The 24,473-nt window shown below is 40.8% G+C and overlaps 1 protein-coding gene and 1 long non-coding RNA gene across 2 annotated transcripts in view; both read left to right on the top strand.

Annotated features, from left to right (window-relative positions):
• Nucleotides 1-222: 222 nt before the first annotated feature.
• On the top strand, nucleotides 223-3,864 carry LOC141795533 (uncharacterized). The gene is made up of 3 exons (XR_012598613.1): nucleotides 223-323; nucleotides 2,922-3,359; nucleotides 3,499-3,864. It is a non-coding gene; the product is annotated as an uncharacterized LOC141795533 (long non-coding RNA).
• A 29-nt stretch (nucleotides 3,865-3,893) lies between these two features.
• LOC141795227 (uncharacterized) overlaps nucleotides 3,894-24,473 on the top strand; it is a 31,055-nt gene continuing 10,475 nt past the window's right edge. Inside the window, exons 1-3 of the mRNA XM_074676043.1 lie at nucleotides 3,894-5,098; nucleotides 5,292-5,558; nucleotides 5,863-6,009. Of these exons, the coding sequence (XP_074532144.1) occupies nucleotides 3,894-5,098; nucleotides 5,292-5,558; nucleotides 5,863-6,009 (1,619 nt within the window). The remainder of the gene's footprint in view (nucleotides 5,099-5,291; nucleotides 5,559-5,862; nucleotides 6,010-24,473) is intronic.

The following is a 24,473-nucleotide window of genomic DNA, read 5'->3' as shown; positions in this document are numbered from 1 at the left end:
AGATATCTCTTTTTTACATTTGGCCTATTCCAAATTGATTTACAGAAATCCTGAATTAAAATTCTGAATATTTAAAATGTAATTACAAATAGTCAGGTATGCGTTGTTGAAACACTGTTAATTTCGGATGTAGCTTTTAAATGTTAAAATCTATTGCCATGCACGCCCCTCCCAGTTATCGTGTTCAATAATTCAAACAGGATGTGACGTTCGTGGCAAAAGTGAAAGTATCCAGAAGTTTCTGCCGGTTGACGGAGAGCTCCTCAAACTTAGCTACACAAACCCACTGAAAACGGAAAACTGTCTGGATGTATCTAGCCCTGGTGAGTCTGAGGGTAAGAGCAGAGCATTGCTTTTAAATAAGTTAACAAGAGAGATTATTATCACTACAGATGAAGAGCAGACCGGCTCGGCTTCCTGCAGTTTGTTCAGTTTACGCTACAGTCAGATTTCAATGTTCAAGACCTGATCTGTTAAACAAGTGAAGCAGGCATCAAGTGAAAGTCCCTGCTTACCGAAAAGTTTCATTTTTAATCCTGAAGTGGACACTGTGGATATACTTCCGTGTTGATACGGAGGTATATTTACACACACACACACACACCGAAAACACACACACACACACACACACACACACACACACACACACACACACACACACACACACACACACACGGAAGTATATTTACACACACAAACACTCACAGACACATACTGGGAAGTAAATTTGCACACACAAAAACACACACATGGAAGTTTATTAACACAAACACACAGAGGTATATTTACATTCACACACACACACACACACACGCACCAGGAAGTACATTTAAACAAACACGCACACAGAAGTATTTAACATTCAGAAACACGCACAAAAACACGCACATGGAAGTATATTTACACATACACACAAAAACACACAGAGAGAAGTATATTTATATTCACACACTCACACGCGCACACACACATACACACACGCAAACACACACACACACACACACACACTGAAAAGTATATTTACACACATATACGCAAAAAAACACACATCGAAATAAATTTACACAAACACACACAAGTATATTTACAGACACACACAAATACACACACACATAACACACACACACACACACACTTACACGCACAAACACACACACAAACACACAGAAGTATATTTACATTCACTCACACACACACACACACACACACACACACACACACACACACACACACACCGGGAAGTACATTTACACAAACACACACACACACACACACACACTTACATATACACACACACCGGGAAGTATATTTACACAAACACACACACACAAGTATATTTACACATGCACGCGCACACACACACACACACACACACACACACACACACACACACACACACACACACACACACACACACACACACACACACACACACACACCAGGAAGTACATTTAAACAAACACGCACACAGAAGTATTTAACATTTAGAAACACGCACAAAAACACGCACATGGAAGTATATTTACACATACACACAAAAACACACAGAGAGAAGTATATTTATATTCACACACTCACACACGCACACACACATACACACACGCAAACACACACACACACTGAAAAGTATATTTACACACATATACGCAAAAAAACACACATCGAAATAAATTTACACAAACACACAGAAGTATATTTACAGACACACACAAATACACACACACATAACACACACACACACACACTTAGACGCACAAACACACACAAACACACAGAAGTATATTTACATTCACTCACACACACACACACACACACACACACACACACACACACACCGGGAAGTATATTTACATTCACACACACGCACCAACACACAAAAACACACACATGGAAGTACATTTACACAAACACACACACACACACACACACACACTTACATATACACACACACCGGGAAGTATATTTACACAAACACACACACAAGTATATTTACACATGCATGCACACACACACACACACACACACACATAAGTATATTTACACACACATGCACATGGAAGTTTATTTACACAAACAGACATTCACACTAGGCCTGCACAATATATCCTTTTAACATCGCCATCGCAATATGCGCATGTGCAATAGTCACATCGCGCATGTGATGCGAGTGTCGAATTTCCCCCATTTATTGGAGAAATGGAAAAAAAGCAACTGAAATTGAAACTAATTCTATTTTGTACAGAGACATGGCCTCCTGGATCCCTTTCATATACAGCAATCTTCATCATTCACAGATTAACCCCCTTAGCCTGGATTAAATGGTATGATAGGAATACAATGATGTCATTGTGAGTCAACCAAATTCTTCCCAAACAGAGCTATTCAAGTCATCGGGTGAAAATTCTTCTATATTTAATAATGCAATATATATCGCAAACCCCCAAAACATGGCAATGTCATTTTTTTCCAATATTGTGCAGCCCTAATTCACTCACACACAAGCACATACACACACACACACACACACACACACACAGGTATATTTACATTCACACACACACACACACACACACACACACACACACACACACACACACACACACACACACTGTAGTGAAATAATGATCCTCAAGGGGGTCGAATATTTTGTTGTCAGGTTTTTAAGGGAACTGAAAAACTGTGGATGCTACGCTGAGATAGACATGGAAATATGAGACGTGCCCATCAAGGTTCAGGTCCAGGACTGGTTCTCAGGTACTGATCTTGGATCTTGGATCAAATTCCTGATGTTTGGACACCCCTGCCAAAGAGTCAGTTGGTCCAGCAGATGTGGGATAGTTGTCACGATGGTGAATGGATCAGAGGTAAATGAATTCTTCCAGAGTATGGACATGATATTAACTGGCTCTTTTGTTCTCCAGATCACTGAAGGCCGGTCTGTGTGCAGAGCAGACAGAGGCAGGGAAACATGGCGTGTACATCACAGTCTGCCCTGGAATATGTCAGGTCTGCCAGACTCCACCTTGTGACACACTTAAGGGACCTCTCAGTGATTGTTGAGAATCTGCATCAGGAAGAAGTGTTTCATGGGGAAGAGGTCAGTACGATACAGGCAGAAAGAAATGAGTTTGAAAAAGCAAGAAAAATACTGGACTCAGTCACAAAGAAAGGGGAAGAAGCCTGCTACAAGTTCCTCAGGGTTATTGACAGGACATGGAAGAGGACTTCAGGAAGGGGATCTGCTCATTCTGAGACAAGGACTGAAGCTTCCTCTGAGACTGAAAAGTTTAACCTGTCCTACTGGATCAGCTGCTATCCTTTCAGAGAAGATGCTGGAAACTATGAAGGCCTCTCAGCAGGTAATTTGAAGCAGCATTTGGTTGATATTGATCAGTGTATTTACTTTATGTGATGCACCCTCATGTGTCTGTGTACAAATCAAGAGTAGGCTCACTTCATTTGTCATTGATTCTCTCACTGCTTAAATATTTCTTTCAGGTCCGAGATCATGCCATAAGTACCAGGCAAAGCTGAAAACACGAGCACGAAAAAAGTCTTCTGAATTTTGGATGAGGAACAAAAAACTGCTTGATGAAAGCTACAGCCCTGATCTGTGCTACAGTCCACTGGTATTAGTCACACAAGGACGTGAATCTGCATCGAAAATAAAGAAACTTAAGAGCAAAAAAAGCAAGATGAGTCGCCCTAAAAAGCTCAAGACGTACATCCCTGTGGACAAACCCAACATATCTCCCCATGAGCTGCTGAAAACAAACCAAAACATACTCCTGGTTGGTAAACCTGGAATTGGAAAGACAGCACTATGTCATGAAATGTTCAAACTCTGGGCAGAAAAAGAGAACAAGGAGCTGGATTACATGTTTTACTTTGACATGAGACAAACATCTGACTTCACAGAGAGGATGAGCCTAGAGGAACTCCTTTTCCGTGTGTGCACTGAGCCCGATGAGGGTAAAGGGGAGGTCGTAGCGGACATAAAGAAGTTCTCTGATAACGTCACAGTGGTTTTTGATGGAATCACAGATCTCTCCTCTTCACTGGTGAAAAGCGTGGTGGAGAGGGACCTGCTCCCCAACGCCAAAGTCATCATAACCTGCAGACCAGACGATGAAGACGACTTCTTTTCTGGAGACTTCCTCAGAGTGGAGGTGAAAGGCTTCAGTGAGCAGACCATCAGGAACTACTTCTCAGTAATTCTTGGCGAGGACCACAAGAAGGTTTTGTGTCACTTGGAGTTGTTCACTCTTTGCCACGTCCCGATGTACGCTCTGATGGTGGCTGCCTGTTTTCTATCCAAGACACCAGAGGACTCGCCACAGCCGTGCAGCATGACAGAAATATACATCAATATCGTCCGCTTTTGCCTTCAGAGGAGCGGCAACAAAACCACCAGGTTCCTCAATTCCTTCATCCAGGAGAAGAAAGACAAAATCCTTTCTTTGGCTGAGCTTGCTTTTCATGCAACCAAGAGAAAAAGTGTGAACTTAACGGACCTTCCCTGTGAAGACAGCTGTGTGCTCTGCTTCCTGAAACCACTTGTTGTCAAAGTGGCTCCCACTGAAACAAGAACAACATATGCGTTTCTCCACTACACAGTGCAGGAGTTTTTTGCAGCTCTGTGGCTCCTGAAGAATCCAGATCAGATCAATGGTGTTTTTCAGCAATGCCTCACAGAGGAGGGGAAACACATGAAACACCTGATCCCTTTCATGTGTCGACTGTTGACTGAGAAGAGCCCCAGTTTGTTGGAGCACCTGGTTCCAGCTCAGGAGTTGAAAAGTACATCTAGCTGGATCTTCCAGGAGATGAGAAGCACATTTTGTCCTGATGTGGACCTGCTGTTCTTTTGCCAGTGCTTGTATGAGTCACAGTGTCCTGCTGCATGTGTGGACTTCCTGGAAACACTTGACTACCATCTTGATCTCAGTGCTGAGAGTCTTGATTCCTATCTTTGCTGTGCTGTGGCCAATGTGGTCACAATGTCGAAGGAGAGGAAGGTTCGGCTGAACCTGGAGGACGTGTCTGTGTCAGAACAAGGAATCACAAGACTGATTGGATGTCTTGATAATGTCTTATGGTACGTCTTAAAGGTGTCACAGTGCTGCTCAAATTACAATGTACAGGGATAAAATGAGCCCATGATCATAACCAGGATCAGTTTTTGTAAGAACTGGATAAAAAGTATTATCCTCTGCAGTTAAACAGCCTTGTTTCTCTTCTCTGCTCCTTTATCATTTGTAAATGGGCTCTGTTTCTCCTTTGAATTACAGGTGTGACCCTCTGCCACAACAGATGTGGAGGATTGTCTTTCTCAGTGAAGGACAGTTCAATGACGCCAGCCTGCTCAGCTGTGATGGGAACCAGTTGAACCTCCCTCTTCAGGGTAGAAGAGAGCTGTTTGAAAGGACAGCGAACATCTTACAGAAGAATCCAACGAAGGTGAACGTTTACCTTCACTGGGACAGCAGAGCAACTACTGTCTGCCCGAGTCTGAGCGAGTCCCTCCTCAAAGCTCTGCCCTGCATCAGGTCACTCAGGTGAGCAGCTTCTGGTTGATCTAACATGCAAACTACAGAGAGGGGAGAGGTCTTAATAAGCCCCCTCTAACCCAAACAAAGGTGTGAGTCAATAAATAACCCAACTCACTGAGCAGAGAGAAAACACAGCCTCTTTCCAAATGATTATCTGGAAATCATTTCTCTTTAGATTTGATTGATTATCTGAAGCTGAACAAAATCTATTTTTATTTCAGAAGACAATTATTCAAGGAGGCATGTGTAATCTGAATAGTTGAACAGCTCATGTAATGCATTCATTGATATATTTTTTTTACTCTTTCAGCTTCAGGATGAACGATACAGGTCCAGAACTGCAGGACAAGAAGGAAAGGGACAGGAAACTGAAGGAGACAAGAAAGAAGCTGTTCCTGGATTTATGTCTGAAAGCAGCACACGACAAAGAACAGAGCTTTCAAGATGTACTGCAAAGGTTAAGGTCATTGTTTTCAGATTACAAAGAGCAGGAGTTCATCCTCGATTTATATCAACACATGGAGAGTGAAGGCTGTCTAAGTGTTATTCCAAGACTCAGACTGAAAACTCTTTTCAAGTCAACTCCTGCAGTCTGGACCATCAACCTCTCAGAGAGAAAGACCTCCATCCTCCTGGAAGTGCTGAAACTCCAACCAGAGAAGAAACCTGTGAAGCTGTGGAGCTGTTCATATGAAGAGAGTGAAGTGAGGACTTTCCTGCAGTGTCTGCCTTATATCTCACAGCTCAGGTAAATGAACAGTTCTTCACACATCAGTGCTCACCTGTTGAGGTGTGCTCCTCCATCTTAGGCAGCTCACTGTGACATTCAGGGTGAAGGTTAAGGAGAGAACAAATCCAGAGTACTGGATGACAGTTGGTTAATCTCAGTTCAAGTTAATCTAGATATTGTGTGAAAGTTAAAGTTGAATGTCAGTTTTTCTCCTTTCAATTTTAAAACATCTCTTAAATATTCAGAGATCACTGACAGGTTAAAGCAGCTAAAAAGTACTGATTGATCGATCAGTTACTGTGTGAAGTTTTCTTTGGCTCCTCCTGCTGCTTCATGAGCTGTATCACAGTTTATCAAACTATCTGTGGATGCAGAGCAGAGGACAGAGCTCTGAGGATGGACTCAAGTCAGAAAACCTGTTCTGAAGATCTTCATTTGGTGTCAGGGATCAGTCCTCTACATTTAATGGACTTGGTTCAGAGTCATTTGAGTTTGAGATTGAGGAGAGAAACTGATCTCTGCTCACAAACAGCTATTTGTTAGCTTTTAGTAGAAACACTCCATCAGTAAAACATGTCTCCTTTCCTGCTGTTAACATCACATCCTGACAAAGTTTTCATCTTCTGTTTCAGTTTCTCTGACTTGTTTGAAAATGACGTCAAGTTTTGTGGGAGACTGTTCTGTGCAGCAGCAGAGAGAGATCAGCAGACAGGAGGGAACACACTGGAGCTGTTAGCATCACTGTGCACACATCAAGAGTTCCCTTCACCAAACATTGAAGCAGTCTACCAGTGTGGTTTTCTTCTGTATCTGTTCTCCTACATTAAGGTCTATGAGACTGAAACAGGCCTTAGTGTTCTTCCATCTCTACAGTCAGTTTTAAAGTCAACTCCTGCAGTCTGGATCATCAACCTCTCAGAGAGAAAGACCTCCATCCTCCTGGAAGTGCTGAAACTCCAACCAGAGAAGAAACATGTGGAGCTGTGGGGCTGGTCATATGAAGAGAGTGAAGTGAGGACTTTCCTGCAGTGTCTGCCTTATATCTCACAGCTCAGGTAAATGAAAAGTTCTTCACACATCAGTGCTCACCTGCTGAGGTGTGCTGCTCCATCTCAGTCAGCTCACTGTGACATTGGAGGTGAAGGTCGAGGAGAGTTAAAATCCAGAGGGCTGGATGAAAGTTTGTTAATCTCAGTTTATGTTGATCAGACATTGTGTGAAGTCAAAGTCACATGTGAGTTTTTCTCATTTCATTTTTAAAACATCTCTTTAATGTTCAGAGATCAGTGACAGGTTAAAGCAGCTAAAAAGTACTGATCCTGTTCTCTGTCCTTTGACTTCAATGAGGATTATTTTCAGAGACAGAACGACTCTGAGCCAATAAATGAACTGAGGCTGAATGTGGGTCTGAAAAGATCATTTCTTAAAGAGGACAGACAAGATTATTAGTGTTTGTTTAAAACATAAGACCCACTGAAAAAATCAACATTTGTTGATCATCAAACCACAGTTTTTCTCCAGGAGGGAGGGACTGGTTTGATGCAGCTTGGTCAAAAAATTAAACCAGCACAGTGACACCAAATCAGTTAGACAGAAGAGTTTAAACACTGATTTAGATCAACAACTATTACTGATTTATACATGAGATGATTCTAATGTCCTCAGAGTGTAATGAGTGACCTGCTCTAACACTGAACTTAACACATTATTATAATCATGAGGTTTCACTGACAGAGGTAAAACAGGAAGTCTGGTATCTGTAGGCTCAGATCTGATTGATCGATCAATCAGTTACTGTGTGAAGTTTTCTTTGGCTCCTCCTGCTGCTTCATGAGCTGTATCACAGTTTATCAAACTATCTGTTGATGCAGAGGAGAGGACAGAGCTCTGAGGATGGACTCAAGTCAGAAAACCTGTTCTGAAGATCTTCATTTGGTGTCACTGATCAGTCCTCTACATTTAATAGACTTGGTTCAGAGTCATTTGAGTTTGAGATTGAGGAGAGAAACTGTTCTCTGCTCACAAACAGCTATTTGTTAGCTTTTAGTGCAAACACTCCATCAGTAAAACATGTCTCCTTTCCTGCTGTTAACATCACATCCTGACAAACTTTTCATCTTCTGTTTCAGTTTCTCTAACTTGTATGAAAATGACGTCAAGTTTTGTGGGAGACTGTTCTGTGCAGCAGCAGAGAGAGATCAGCAGACAGGAGGGAACACACTGGATCTGTTAGCATCACTGTGCACACATCAAGGGTTCCCTTCACCAAAAACTAAAGCAGTCTACCACTGTGATTTTGTTCTGGATCTGTTCTCCTACATGAAGGTCTATGAGACTGAAACAGGCCAAAGTGTTCTTCCATCTCTACAGTCAGTTTTAAAGTCAACTCCTGCAGTCTGGACCATCAACCTCTTAGAGAGAAAGACCTCCATCCTCCTGGAAGTGCTGAAACTCCAACCAGAGAAGAAACATGTGGAGCTGTGGGGCTGGTCATATGAAGAGAGTGAAGTGAGGACTTTCCTGCAGTGTCTGCCTTATATCTCACAGCTCAGGTAAATGAAAAGTTCTTCACACATCAGTGCTCACCTGTTGAGGTGTGCTGCTCCATCTCAGAGTCCCACTGTGACATTCAAGGTGAAGGTTACCTTTAAAACTTCATGAGAAAATATATCTCTATCAGAAAGATGGTGAATGGTGCTCATTTTAAAATCCCAGGAGGGGGTCTGCAGCTTGTTTTTAAACCATGAAGATCAACAGATCAAATATAAAAGACACAAACTTTCTAAACATAAAGAAGATTTTAATCTGTAGTGATAAATGAGGATGCAGATCTCAGTGTGTGCAGTATTTCAAAGCTGTGATCCTCAGCAGTGACAGGCTGTAAACTGTTCATTTAGTCATGTTGTTATTTCTGAACTCTATTGAAACCCTCCTGGTACTTTTATTTATCTAGCTTACAGATCCCATTTCAAAACATTTCTTCATCATTGCAGAAGATGTTTGTATATTTTATATTTATCCCTGTTATCTAGATTTTAATGTGTTGTTTGTTTTGTTTGAAGCCACTGACATGCTGCATTGGTTTAATGCTAATATTTTAATCTATTTATTCAGTTTATTCCTCATTGTTTACTTATTTCTTATCACTGACATCAAGCCTCTGTTTTTCTACAGCAAAAAGATTGATAAAATGTTCCCTTGTCCAATTCTAATTAATACAACTAAAAATTATGTTGTCAGAATGGAACAGAGCACACTTCAAGAAACTCAACCAAACAGCAGCTTAACTCTTTATTGGTCTTTGATTTTTACTGAATGTTGAGAGGTTAAACATGAAGTCTGGTATCTGTAGGCTCAGATCTGATTGATTGATCAGTTACTGTGTGAAGTTTTCTTTGGCTCCTCCTGCTGCTTCATGAGCTGTATCCCAGTTTATCAAACTATCTGTTGATGCAGAGGAGAGGACAGAGCTCTGAGGATGGACTCAAGTCAGAAAACCTGTTCTGAAGATCTTCATTTGGTGTCAGGGATCAGTCCTCTACATTTAATGGACTTGGTTCAGAGTCATTTGAGTTTGAGATTGAGGAGAGGAACTGATCTCTGCTCACAAACAGCTATTTGTTAGCTTTTAGTGCAAACACTCCATCAGTAAAACATGTCTCCTTTCCTGCTGTTACCATCACATCCTGAAAAACTTTTCATCTTCTGTTTCAGTTTCTCTGACTTGTCTGAAAATGGAGTCAAGTTTTGTGGGAGACTGTTCTGTGCAGCAGCAGAGAGAGATCAGCAGACAGGAGGGAACACACTGGAGCTGTTAGCATCAGTGTGCACACATCAAGAGTTCCCTTTAGGAAACACTGATGATGATGAAGAATATAAGGAAGAGCAGTGTGGTTTTCTTCTGGATCTGTTCTCCTACATGAAGGTCAATGAGACTGAAACAGGCCTTAGTGTTCTTCCATCTCTACTGTCAGTTTTAAAGTCAACTCCTGCAGTCTGGATCATCAGCCTCTCAGAGAGAAAGACCTCCATCCTCCTGGAAGTGCTGAAACTCCAACCAGAGAAGAAACATGTGGAGCTGTGGAGCTGTTCATATGAAGAGAGTGAAGTGAGGACTTTCCTGCAGTGTCTGCCTTATATCTCAAAGCTCAGGTAAATGAACAGTTCTTTACACATCAGTGCTCACCTGTTGAGGTGTGCTCCTCCATCTCAGAGTCTCACTGTGACATTCAGGTTGAAGATCAGGGAGAGTTAAAATCCAGAGTGCTGGATGAAAGTCTGTTAATGTCAGTTAAAGTTGATCAGGACATTGTGGCAAAGTCTAAGTTACATGTGAGTTTTTCTCATTTCATTTTAAGAACATATCTTAATGTTCAGAGGTCACTGACAGGTTAAAGCAGCTAAGAAGTACTGATTGATTGATCGGTTACTGTGTGAAGTTTTCTTTGGCTCCTCCTGCTGCTTCATGAGCTGTGTCCCAGTTTATCAAACTATCTGTGGATGCAGAGGAGAGGACAGAGCTCTGAGGATGGACTTTAGTCAGAAAACCTGTTCTGAAGATCTTAATTTGGTGTCAGGGATCAGTCCTCTACATTTAATGGACTTGGTTCAGAGTCATTTGAGTTTGAGATTGAGGAGAGAAACTGTTCTCTGCTCACAAACAGCTATTTGTTAGCTTTTAGTAGAAACACTCCATCAGTAAAACATGTCTCCTTTCCTGCTGTTACCATCACATCCTGAAAAACTTTTCATCTTCTGTTTCAGTTTCTCTGACTGGTCTGAAAATGACGTCAAGTTGTGTGGGAGACTTTTCTGTGCAGCAGCAGAGAGAGATCAGCAGACAGGAGAGAAAACACTGGAGCTGTTAGCATCACTGTGCACATACAAAGAGTTCCCTTTAGGAAACACTTATTATGATGAAGAATTCATGGAAGAGCAGTGTGGTTTTCTTCTGGATCTGTTCTCCTACATTAAGGTCAATGAGACTGAAACAGGCCTTAGTGTTCTTCCATCTCTACAGTCAGTTTTAAAGTCAACTCCTGCAGCCTGGATCATCAACCTCTCAGAGAGAAAGACCTCCATCCTCCTGGAAGTGCTGAAACTCCAACCAGAGAAGAAACCTGTGGAGCTGTTGGGCTGTTCATATGAAGAGAGTGAAGTGAGGACTTTCCTGCAGTGTCTGCCTTATATCTCACAGCTCAGGTAAATGAACAGTTCTTCACACATCAGTGCTCACCTGTTGAGGTGTGCTCCTCCATCTCAGTCCTCCTGCTGCTTCATGAGCTGTATCCCAGTTTATCAAACTATCTGTGGATGCAGAGGAGAGGACATAGCTCTGAGGATGGACTCAAGTCAGAAAACCTGTTCTGAAGATCTTCATTTGGTGTCACTGATCAGTCCTCTACATTTAATGGACTTGGTTCAGAGTCATTTGAGTTTGAGATTGAGGAGAGAAACTGATCTCTGCTCACAAACAGCTATTTGTTAGCTTTTAGTAGAAACACTCCATCAGTAAAACATGTCTCCTTTCCTGCTGTTAAAATCACATCCTGACAAAGTTTTCATCTTCTGTTTCAGTTTCCCTGACTGGTCTGAAAATGACAACAAGCTTTGTGGGAGACTGTTCTGTGCAGCAGCAGAGAGAGATCAGCAGACAGGAGGGAACACACTGGAGCTGTTAGCATCACTGTGCACACATCCGTGGTTTTCTTTTTCATACACTGAAAGAGTCAACCAGTGTAGTTTTGTTCTGAATCTGTTCTCCTACATTAAGGTCTATGAGACTGAAACAGGCCTTAGTGTTCTTCCATCTCTACAGTCAGTTTTAAAGTCAACTCCTGCAGTCTGGATCATCAACCTCTCAAAGAGAAAGACCTCCTTCCTCCTGGAAGTGCTGAAACTCCAACCAGAGAAGAAACATGTGAAGCTGTTGGGCTGGTCATATGAAGAGAGTGAAGTGAGGACTTTCCTGCAGTGTCTGCCTTATATCTCACAGCTCAGGTAAATGAACAGTTCTTCACACATCAGTGCTCACCTGTTGAGGTGTGCTGCTCCATCTCAGTCAGCTCACTGTGACATTCAAGGTGAAGGTTAACCTCAAAACTTCTTGAGAAAATATATCTCTATCAGAAAGATGGTGAATGGTGCTCATTTTAAAATCCAAAGAGGGGGTCTGCAGCTTGTTTTTAAACCACGAAGATCAACAGATCAAATTTAAAAGACACAAACTTTCTTAATATTAAATAAATTTTTAATCTGTAGTGATAAATGAGGATGCAGATCTCAGTGTGTGCAGTATTTCAAAGCTGTGATCCTCAGCAGTGACAGGCTGTAAACTGTTCATTTAGTCATGTTGTTATTTCTGAACCCTATTGAAACCCTCCTGGTACTTTTATTTAAACTAGCTTACAGATACCATTTCAAAACATTTCATCATCATTGCAAAAGATGTTTGTATATTTTATATTTATCCCTGTTATCTAGATTTTAATGTGTTGTTTGTTTTGTTTGAAGCCACTGACATGCTGCATTTGTTTAATGCTAATATTTTAATCTATTTATTCAGTTTATTCCTCATTGTTTACTTATTTCTTATCACTGACATCAAGCCTCTGTTTTTCTACAGCAAAAAGATTGATAAAATGTTCCCTTGTCCAATTCTAATTAATACAACTAAAAATTATGTTGTCAGAATGGAACAGAGCACACTTCAAGAAACTCAACCAAACAGCAGCTTAACTCTTTATTGGTCTTTGATTTTTACTGAATGTTGAGAGGTTAAACATGAAGTCTGGTATCTGTAGGCTCAGATCTGATTGATTGATCAGTTACTGTGTGAAGTTTTCTTTGGCTCCTCCTGCTGCTTCATGAGCTGTATCACAGTTTATCAAACTATCTGTTGATGCAGAGGAGAGGACAGAGCTCTGAGGATGGACTCAAGTCAGAAAACCTGTTCTGAAGATCTTCATTTGGTGTCAGGGATCAGTCCTCTACATTTAATGGACTTGGTTCAGAGTCATTTGAGTTTGAGATTGAGGAGAGGAACTTATCTCTGCTCACAAACAGCTATTTGTTAGCTTTTAGTGCAAACACTCCATCAGTAAAACATGTCTCCTTTCCTGCTGTTAACATCACATCCTGAAAAACTTTTCATCTTCTGTTTCAGTTTCTCTGACTGGTCTGAAAATAACGTCAAGCTTTGTGGGAGACTGTTCTGTGAAGCAGCAGAGAGAGATCAGCAGACAGGAGGGAACACACTGGAGCTGTTAGCAACACTGTGCACACATCAAGGGTTCCCTTCACCAAAAACTAAAGCAGTCTACCAGTGTGGTTTTCTTCTGTATCTGTTCTCCTACATTAAGGTCTATGAGACTGAAACAGGCCTTAGTGTTCTTCCATCTCTACAGTCAGTTTTAAAGTCAACTCCTGCAGTCTGGATCATCAACCTCTCAGAGAGAAAGACCTCCATCCTCCTGGAAGTGCTGAAACTCCAACCAGAGAAGAAACATGTGGAGCTGTGGGGCTGGTCATATGGAGAGAGTGAAGTGAGGACTTTCCTGCAGTGTCTGCCTTATATCTCACAGCTCAGGTAAATGAACAGTTCTTCACACATCAGTGCTCACCTGGCGAGGTTTGCTCCTCCATCTCAGAGTCTTACTGTGACATTCAGGTTGAAGATCAAGGAGATTTATAATCCAGAGGGCTGGATGAAAGATTGTTCATCTCAGTTAATGTTGATCATGACATTGTGTAAAAGTCTAAGTTACATGTGAGTTTTTCTCATTTCATTTTAAGAACATATCTTAATGTTCAGAGGTCACTGACAGGTTAAAGCAGCTAAAAAGTACAGATCCTGTTCTCTGGTCTTTGAGTTCAATGAGGATTATTTTCAGAGACAGAACGACTCTGAGCCAATAAATGAACTGAGGCTGAATGTGGGTCTGAAAAGATCATTTCTTAAAGAGTACAGACAGGATAATTAGTGTTTGTTTAAAACATAAGACCCACTGAAAGAATCAACATTTGTTGATCATCAAACCACAGTTTTTCTCCAGGAGGGAGGGACTGGTTTGATGCAGCTTGGTCATAAAAACAAACCAGCACAGTGACACCAAATCAGTTAGACAGAAGAGTTTAAACACTGATTTAGATCAACATCTACTACTGATTAATACATAAGATGATTCTAATGTCCTCAGAGTGTAATGAGTGACCTGCTCTAACACTGAACTTTAACATTATTATAATCATGAGGTTTCACTGACAGAGGTCAAACATGAAGTCTGGTATCTGTAGGCTCAGATCTGATTGATCGATCAATCAGTTACTGTGTGAAGTTTTCTTTGGCTCCTCCTGCTGCTTCATGAGCTGTATCCCAGTTTATCAAACTATCCGTGGATGCAGAGGAGAGGACAGAGCTCTGAGGATGGACTCAAGTCAGAAAACCTGTTCTGAAGATCTTCATTTGGTGTCAGGGATCAGTCCTCTACATTTAATGGACTTGGTTCAGAGTCATTTGAGTTTGAGATTGAGGAGAGGAACTGATCTCTGCTCACAAACAGCTATTTGTTAGCTTTTAGTGGAAAGACTCCATCAGTAAAACATGTCTCCTTTCCTGCTGTTAACATCACATCCTGACAAACTTTTCATCTTCTGTTTCAGTTTCCCTGACTGGTCTGAAAATAACGTCAAGCTTTGTGGGAGACTGTTCTGTGAAGCAGCAGAAAGAGATCAGCAGACAGGAGGGAACACACTGGAGCTGTTAGCATCACTGTGCACACATCAAGGGTTCCCTTCACCAAAAACTAAAGCAGTCTACCAGTGTGGTTTTCTTCTGGATCTGTTCTCCTACATTAAGGTCTATGAGACTGAAACAGGCCTTAGTGTTCTTCCATCTCTACAGTCAGTTTTAAAGTCAACTCCTGCAGTCTGGATCATCAACCTCTCAGAGAGAAAGACCTCCATCCTCCTGGAAGTGCTGAAACTCCAACCAGAGAAGAAACATGTGGAGCTGTTGGGCTGGTCATATGAAGAGAGTGAAGTGAGGACTTTCCTGCAGTGTCTGCCTTATATCTCACAGCTCAGGTAAATGAAAAGTTCTTCATGCATCAGTGCTCACCTGTTGAGGTGTGCTGCTCCATCTCAGTCAGCTCACTGTGACATTCAAGGTGAAGGTTACCTTTAAAACATCATGAGAAAAAATATTGCCATCAGAAAGATGGTGAATGATGCTAATTTTAAAATCCAAAGAGGGGGTCTGCAGCTTGTTTTTAAACCATGAAGATCAACAGATCAAATATAAAAGACACAAACTTTCTAAACATAAAGAAGATTTTAATCTGTAGTGATAAATGAGGATGCAGATCTCAGTGTGTGCAGTATTTCAAAGCTGTGATCCTCAGCAGTGACAGGCTGTAAACTGTTCATTTAGTCATGTTGTTATTTTTGAACTCTATTGAAACCCTCCTGGTACTTTTATTTAAACTAGCTTACAGATACCATTTCAAAACATTTCATCATCATTGCAGAAGATGATTGTATATTTTATATTTATCCCTGTTATCTAAATTTAATGTGTTATTTGTTTTGTTTGAAGCCACTGACATGTTACATTGGTTTAATGCTAATATTTTAATCTATTTATTCAGTTTATTCCTCATTGTTTACTTATTTCTTATCACTGACATCAAGCTGCTGATGTTTTACAGCCAAGATATCACAAGAGGATTGATAAAATGTTCCTGCGTCTAATTCTGATTAATACAACTCCAAATTATGTTGTCACTTCAAGAAACTCAACCAAACAGCAGCTTAACTCTTTATTGGTCTTTGATTTTTACTGAATGTTGAGAGGTTAAACATGAAGTCTGGTATCTGTAGGCTCAGATCTGATTGATTGATCAGTTACTGTGTGAAGTTTTCTTTGGCTCCTCCTGCTGCTTCATGAGCTGTATCCCAGTTTATCAAACTATCTGTTGATGCAGAGGAGAGGACAGAGCTCTGAGGATGGACTCAAGTCAGAAAACCTGTTCTGAAGATCTTCATTTGGTGTCAGGGATCAGTCCTCTACATTTAATGGACTTGGTTCAGAGTCATTTGAGTTTGAGATTGAGGAGAGAAACTGATCTCTGCTCACAAACAGCTATTTGTTAGCTTTTAGTGGAAAGACTCCATCAGTAAAACATGTCTCCTTTCCTGCTGTTAACATCACATCCTGACAAAGTTTTCATCTTCTGTTTCAGTTTCTCTGACTGGTCTGAAAATAACGTCAAGCTTTGTGGGAGACTGTTCTGTGAAGCAGCAGAAAGAGATCAGCAGACAGGAGGGAACACACTGGAGCTGTTAGCATCAGTGTGCACATATCAAGAGTTCCCTTTAGGAAACACTGATGATGATGAAGAATATAAGGAAGAGCAGTGTGGTTTTCTTCTGGATCTGTTCTCCTACATGAAGGTCAATGAGACTGAAACAGGCCTTAGTGTTCTTCCATCTCTACAGTCAGTTTTAAAGTCAACTCCTGCAGTCTGGATCATCAACCTATCAGAGAGAAAGACCTCCATCCTCCTGGAAGTGCTGAAACTCCAACCAGAGACGAAACATGTGAAGCTGTTGGGCTGTTCATATGAAGAGAGTGAAGTGAGGACTTTCCTGCAGTGTCTGCCTTATATCTCACAGCTCAGGTAAATGAACATTTCTTTACACATCAGTGCTCACCTGTTGAGGTGTGCTGCTCCATCTCAGAGTCCCACTGTGACATTCAAGGTGAAGGTTACCTTTAAAACTTCATGAGAAAATATATCTCTATCAGAAAGATGGTGAATGGTGCTCATTTTAAAATCCCAGGAGGGGGTCTGCAGCTTGTTTTTAAACCATGAAGATCAACAGATCAAATATAAAAGACACAAACTTTCTAAACATAAAGAAGATTTTAATCTGTAGTGATAAATGAGGATGCAGATCTCAGTGTGTGCAGTATTTCAAAGCTGTGATCCTCAGCAGTGACAGGCTGTAAACTGTTCATTTAGTCATGTTGTTATTTCTGAACTCTATTGAAACCCTCCTGGTACTTTTATTTATCTAGCTTACAGATCCCATTTCAAAACATTTCTTCATCATTGCAGAAGATGTTTGTATATTTTATATTTATCCCTGTTATCTAGATTTTAATGTGTTGTTTGTTTTGTTTGAAGCCACTGACATGCTGCATTGGTTTAATGCTAATATTTTAATCTATTTATTCAGTTTATTCCTCATTGTTTACTTATTTCTTATCACTGACATCAAGCCTCTGTTTTTCTACAGCAAAAAGATTGATAAAATGTTCCCTTGTCCAATTCTAATTAATACAACTAAAAATTATGTTGTCAGAATGGAACAGAGCACACTTCAAGAAACTCAACCAAACAGCAGCTTAACTCTTTATTGGTCTTTGATTTTTACTGAATGTTGAGAGGTTAAACATGAAGTCTGGTATCTGTAGGCTCAGATCTGATTGATTGATCAGTTACTGTGTGAAGTTTTCTTTGGCTCCTCCTGCTGCTTCATGAGCTGTATCCCAGTTTATCAAACTATCTGTTGATGCAGAGGAGAGGACAGAGCTCTGAGGATGGACTCAAGTCAGAAAACCTGTTCTGAAGATCTTCATTTGGTGTCAGGGATCAGTCCTCTACATTTAATGGACTTGGTTCAGAGTCATTTGAGTTTGAGATTGAGGAGAGGAACTGATCTCTGCTCACAAACAGCTATTTGTTAGCTTTTAGTGCAAACACTCCATCAGTAAAACATGTCTCCTTTCCTGCTGTTACCATCACATCCTGAAAAACTTTTCATCTTCTGTTTCAGTTTCTCTGACTTGTCTGAAAATGGAGTCAAGTTTTGTGGGAGACTGTTCTGTGCAGCAGCAGAGAGAGATCAGCAGACAGGAGGGAACACACTGGAGCTGTTAGCATCAGTGTGCACACATCAAGAGTTCCCTTTAGGAAACACTGATGATGATGAAGAATATAAGGAAGAGCAGTGTGGTTTTCTTCTGGATCTGTTCTCCTACATGAAGGTCAATGAGACTGAAACAGGCCTTAGTGTTCTTCCATCTCTACTGTCAGTTTTAAAGTCAACTCCTGCAGTCTGGATCATCAGCCTCTCAGAGAGAAAGACCTCCATCCTCCTGGAAGTGCTGAAACTCCAACCAGAGAAGAAACATGTGGAGCTGTGGAGCTGTTCATATGAAGAGAGTGAAGTGAGGACTTTCCTGCAGTGTCTGCCTTATATCTCAAAGCTCAGGTAAATGAACAGTTCTTTACACATCAGTGCTCACCTGTTGAGGTGTGCTCCTCCATCTCAGAGTCTCACTGTGACATTCAGGTTGAAGATCAGGGAGAGTTAAAATCCAGAGTGCTGGATGAAAGTCTGTTAATGTCAGTTAAAGTTGATCAGGACATTGTGGCAAAGTCTAAGTTACATGTGAGTTTTTCTCATTTCATTTTAAGAACATATCTTAATGTTCAGAGGTCACTGACAGGTTAAAGCAGCTAAGAAGTACTGATTGATTGATCGGTTACTGTGTGAAGTTTTCTTTGGCTCCTCCTGCTGCTTCATGAGCTGTGTCCCAGTTTATCAAACTATCTGTGGATGCAGAGGAGAGGACAGAGCTCTGAGGATGGACTTTAGTCAGAAAACCTGTTCTGAAGATCTTAATTTGGTGTCAGGGATCAGTCCTCTACATTTAATGGACTTGGTTCAGAGTCATTTGAGTTTGAGATTGAGGAGAGAAACTGTTCTCTGCTCACAAACAGCTATTTGTTAGCTTTTAGTAGAAACACTCCATCAGTAAAACATGTCTCCTTTCCTGCTGTTACCATCACATCCTGAAAAACTTTTCATCTTCTGTTTCAGTTTCTCTGACTGGTCTGAAAATGACGTCAAGTTGTGTGGGAGACTGTTCTGTGCAGCAGCAGAGAGAGATCAGCAGACAGGAGAGAAAACACTGGAGCTGTTAGCATCACTGTGCACATACAAAGAGTTCCCTTTAGGAAACACTTATTATGATGAAGAATTCATGGAAGAGCAGTGTGGTTTTCTTCTGGATCTGTTCTCCTACATTAAGGTCAATGAGACTGAAACAGGCCTTAGTGTTCTTCCATCTCTACAGTCAGTTTTAAAGTCAACTCCTGCAGCCTGGATCATCAACCTCTCAGAGAGAAAGACCTCCATCCTCCTGGAAGTGCTGAAACTCCAACCAGAGAAGAAACCTGTGGAGCTGTTGGGCTGTTCATATGAAGAGAGTGAAGTGAGGACTTTCCTGCAGTGTCTGCCTTATATCTCACAGCTCAGGTAAATGAACAGTTCTTCACACATCAGTGCTCACCTGTTGAGGTGTGCTCCTCCATCTCAGTCCTCCTGCTGCTTCATGAGCTGTATCCCAGTTTATCAAACTATCTGTGGATGCAGAGGAGAGGACATAGCTCTGAGGATGGACTCAAGTCAGAAAACCTGTTCTGAAGATCTTCATTTGGTGTCACTGATCAGTCCTCTACATTTAATGGACTTGGTTCAGAGTCATTTGAGTTTGAGATTGAGGAGAGAAACTGATCTCTGCTCACAAACAGCTATTTGTTAGCTTTTAGTAGAAACACTCCATCAGTAAAACATGTCTCCTTTCCTGCTGTTAAAATCACATCCTGACAAAGTTTTCATCTTCTGTTTCAGTTTCCCTGACTGGTCTGAAAATGACAACAAGCTTTGTGGGAGACTGTTCTGTGCAGCAGCAGAGAGAGATCAGCAGACAGGAGGGAACACACTGGAGCTGTTAGCATCACTGTGCACACATCCGTGGTTTTCTTTTTCATACACTGAAAGAGTCAACCAGTGTAGTTTTGTTCTGAATCTGTTCTCCTACATTAAGGTCTATGAGACTGAAACAGGCCTTAGTGTTCTTCCATCTCTACAGTCAGTTTTAAAGTCAACTCCTGCAGTCTGGATCATCAACCTCTCAAAGAGAAAGACCTCCTTCCTCCTGGAAGTGCTGAAACTCCAACCAGAGAAGAAACATGTGAAGCTGTTGGGCTGGTCATATGAAGAGAGTGAAGTGAGGACTTTCCTGCAGTGTCTGCCTTATATCTCACAGCTCAGGTAAATGAACAGTTCTTCACACATCAGTGCTCACCTGTTGAGGTGTGCTGCTCCATCTCAGTCAGCTCACTGTGACATTCAAGGTGAAGGTTAACCTCAAAACTTCTTGAGAAAATATATCTCTATCAGAAAGATGGTGAATGGTGCTCATTTTAAAATCCAAAGAGGGGGTCTGCAGCTTGTTTTTAAACCACGAAGATCAACAGATCAAATTTAAAAGACACAAACTTTCTTAATATTAAATAAATTTTTAATCTGTAGTGATAAATGAGGATGCAGATCTCAGTGTGTGCAGTATTTCAAAGCTGTGATCCTCAGCAGTGACAGGCTGTAAACTGTTCATTTAGTCATGTTGTTATTTCTGAACCCTATTGAAACCCTCCTGGTACTTTTATTTAAACTAGCTTACAGATACCATTTCAAAACATTTCATCATCATTGCAAAAGATGTTTGTATATTTTATATTTATCCCTGTTATCTAGATTTTAATGTGTTGTTTGTTTTGTTTGAAGCCACTGACATGCTGCATTTGTTTAATGCTAATATTTTAATCTATTTATTCAGTTTATTCCTCATTGTTTACTTATTTCTTATCACTGACATCAAGCCTCTGTTTTTCTACAGCAAAAAGATTGATAAAATGTTCCCTTGTCCAATTCTAATTAATACAACTAAAAATTATGTTGTCAGAATGGAACAGAGCACACTTCAAGAAACTCAACCAAACAGCAGCTTAACTCTTTATTGGTCTTTGATTTTTACTGAATGTTGAGAGGTTAAACATGAAGTCTGGTATCTGTAGGCTCAGATCTGATTGATTGATCAGTTACTGTGTGAAGTTTTCTTTGGCTCCTCCTGCTGCTTCATGAGCTGTATCACAGTTTATCAAACTATCTGTTGATGCAGAGGAGAGGACAGAGCTCTGAGGATGGACTCAAGTCAGAAAACCTGTTCTGAAGATCTTCATTTGGTGTCAGGGATCAGTCCTCTACATTTAATGGACTTGGTTCAGAGTCATTTGAGTTTGAGATTGAGGAGAGGAACTTATCTCTGCTCACAAACAGCTATTTGTTAGCTTTTAGTGCAAACACTCCATCAGTAAAACATGTCTCCTTTCCTGCTGTTAACATCACATCCTGAAAAACTTTTCATCTTCTGTTTCAGTTTCTCTGACTGGTCTGAAAATAACGTCAAGCTTTGTGGGAGACTGTTCTGTGAAGCAGCAGAGAGAGATCAGCAGACAGGAGGGAACACACTGGAGCTGTTAGCAACACTGTGCACACATCAAGGGTTCCCTTCACCAAAAACTAAAGCAGTCTACCAGTGTGGTTTTCTTCTGTATCTGTTCTCCTACATTAAGGTCTATGAGACTGAAACAGGCCTTAGTGTTCTTCCATCTCTACAGTCAGTTTTAAAGTCAACTCCTGCAGTCTGGATCATCAACCTCTCAGAGAGAAAGACCTCCATCCTCCTGGAAGTGCTGAAACTCCAACCAGAGAAGAAACATGTGGAGCTGTGGGGCTGGTCATATGGAGAGAGTGAAGTGAGGACTTTCCTGCAGTGTCTGCCTTATATCTCACAGCTCAGGTAAATGAACAGTTCTTCACACATCAGTGCTCACCTGGCGAGGTTTGCTCCTCCATCTCAGAGTCTTACTGTGACATTCAGGTTGAAGATCAAGGAGATTTATAATCCAGAGGGCTGGATGAAAGATTGTTCATCTCAGTTAATGTTGATCATGACATTGTGTAAAAGTCTAAGTTACATGTGAGTTTTTCTCATTTCATTTTAAGAACATATCTTAATGTTCAGAGGTCACTGACAGGTTAAAGCAGCTAAAAAGTACAGATCCTGTTCTCTGGTCTTTGAGTTCAATGAGGATTATTTTCAGAGACAGAACGACTCTGAGCCAATAAATGAACTGAGGCTGAATGTGGGTCTGAAAAGATCATTTCTTAAAGAGTACAGACAGGATAATTAGTGTTTGTTTAAAACATAAGACCCACTGAAAGAATCAACATTTGTTGATCATCAAACCACAGTTTTTCTCCAGGAGGGAGGGACTGGTTTGATGCAGCTTGGTCATAAAAACAAACCAGCACAGTGACACCAAATCAGTTAGACAGAAGAGTTTAAACACTGATTTAGATCAACATCTACTACTGATTAATACATAAGATGATTCTAATGTCCTCAGAGTGTAATGAGTGACCTGCTCTAACACTGAACTTTAACATTATTATAATCATGAGGTTTCACTGACAGAGGTCAAACATGAAGTCTGGTATCTGTAGGCTCAGATCTGATTGATCGATCAATCAGTTACTGTGTGAAGTTTTCTTTGGCTCCTCCTGCTGCTTCATGAGCTGTATCCCAGTTTATCAAACTATCCGTGGATGCAGAGGAGAGGACAGAGCTCTGAGGATGGACTCAAGTCAGAAAACCTGTTCTGAAGATCTTCATTTGGTGTCAGGGATCAGTCCTCTACATTTAATGGACTTGGTTCAGAGTCATTTGAGTTTGAGATTGAGGAGAGGAACTGATCTCTGCTCACAAACAGCTATTTGTTAGCTTTTAGTGGAAAGACTCCATCAGTAAAACATGTCTCCTTTCCTGCTGTTAACATCACATCCTGACAAACTTTTCATCTTCTGTTTCAGTTTCCCTGACTGGTCTGAAAATAACGTCAAGCTTTGTGGGAGACTGTTCTGTGAAGCAGCAGAAAGAGATCAGCAGACAGGAGGGAACACACTGGAGCTGTTAGCATCACTGTGCACACATCAAGGGTTCCCTTCACCAAAAACTAAAGCAGTCTACCAGTGTGGTTTTCTTCTGGATCTGTTCTCCTACATTAAGGTCTATGAGACTGAAACAGGCCTTAGTGTTCTTCCATCTCTACAGTCAGTTTTAAAGTCAACTCCTGCAGTCTGGATCATCAACCTCTCAGAGAGAAAGACCTCCATCCTCCTGGAAGTGCTGAAACTCCAACCAGAGAAGAAACATGTGGAGCTGTTGGGCTGGTCATATGAAGAGAGTGAAGTGAGGACTTTCCTGCAGTGTCTGCCTTATATCTCACAGCTCAGGTAAATGAAAAGTTCTTCATGCATCAGTGCTCACCTGTTGAGGTGTGCTGCTCCATCTCAGTCAGCTCACTGTGACATTCAAGGTGAAGGTTACCTTTAAAACATCATGAGAAAAAATATTGCCATCAGAAAGATGGTGAATGATGCTAATTTTAAAATCCAAAGAGGGGGTCTGCAGCTTGTTTTTAAACCATGAAGATCAACAGATCAAATATAAAAGACACAAACTTTCTAAACATAAAGAAGATTTTAATCTGTAGTGATAAATGAGGATGCAGATCTCAGTGTGTGCAGTATTTCAAAGCTGTGATCCTCAGCAGTGACAGGCTGTAAACTGTTCATTTAGTCATGTTGTTATTTTTGAACTCTATTGAAACCCTCCTGGTACTTTTATTTAAACTAGCTTACAGATACCATTTCAAAACATTTCATCATCATTGCAGAAGATGATTGTATATTTTATATTTATCCCTGTTATCTAAATTTAATGTGTTATTTGTTTTGTTTGAAGCCACTGACATGTTACATTGGTTTAATGCTAATATTTTAATCTATTTATTCAGTTTATTCCTCATTGTTTACTTATTTCTTATCACTGACATCAAGCTGCTGATGTTTTACAGCCAAGATATCACAAGAGGATTGATAAAATGTTCCTGCGTCTAATTCTGATTAATACAACTCCAAATTATGTTGTCACTTCAAGAAACTCAACCAAACAGCAGCTTAACTCTTTATTGGTCTTTGATTTTTACTGAATGTTGAGAGGTTAAACATGAAGTCTGGTATCTGTAGGCTCAGATCTGATTGATTGATCAGTTACTGTGTGAAGTTTTCTTTGGCTCCTCCTGCTGCTTCATGAGCTGTATCCCAGTTTATCAAACTATCTGTTGATGCAGAGGAGAGGACAGAGCTCTGAGGATGGACTCAAGTCAGAAAACCTGTTCTGAAGATCTTCATTTGGTGTCAGGGATCAGTCC

This window comes from Halichoeres trimaculatus, unplaced genomic scaffold (genome assembly GCF_033239565.1).
Source record: "Halichoeres trimaculatus isolate MK-OKI-2021-1 unplaced genomic scaffold, fHalTri1.1 fHalTri1_scaffold_8, whole genome shotgun sequence".
Classification (NCBI taxonomy): domain Eukaryota; kingdom Metazoa; phylum Chordata; class Actinopteri; order Labriformes; family Labridae; genus Halichoeres; species Halichoeres trimaculatus.
The sequence above is the reverse complement of the archived record's forward strand: the minus strand, read 5'-3'. Positions and strand labels throughout refer to the sequence as shown.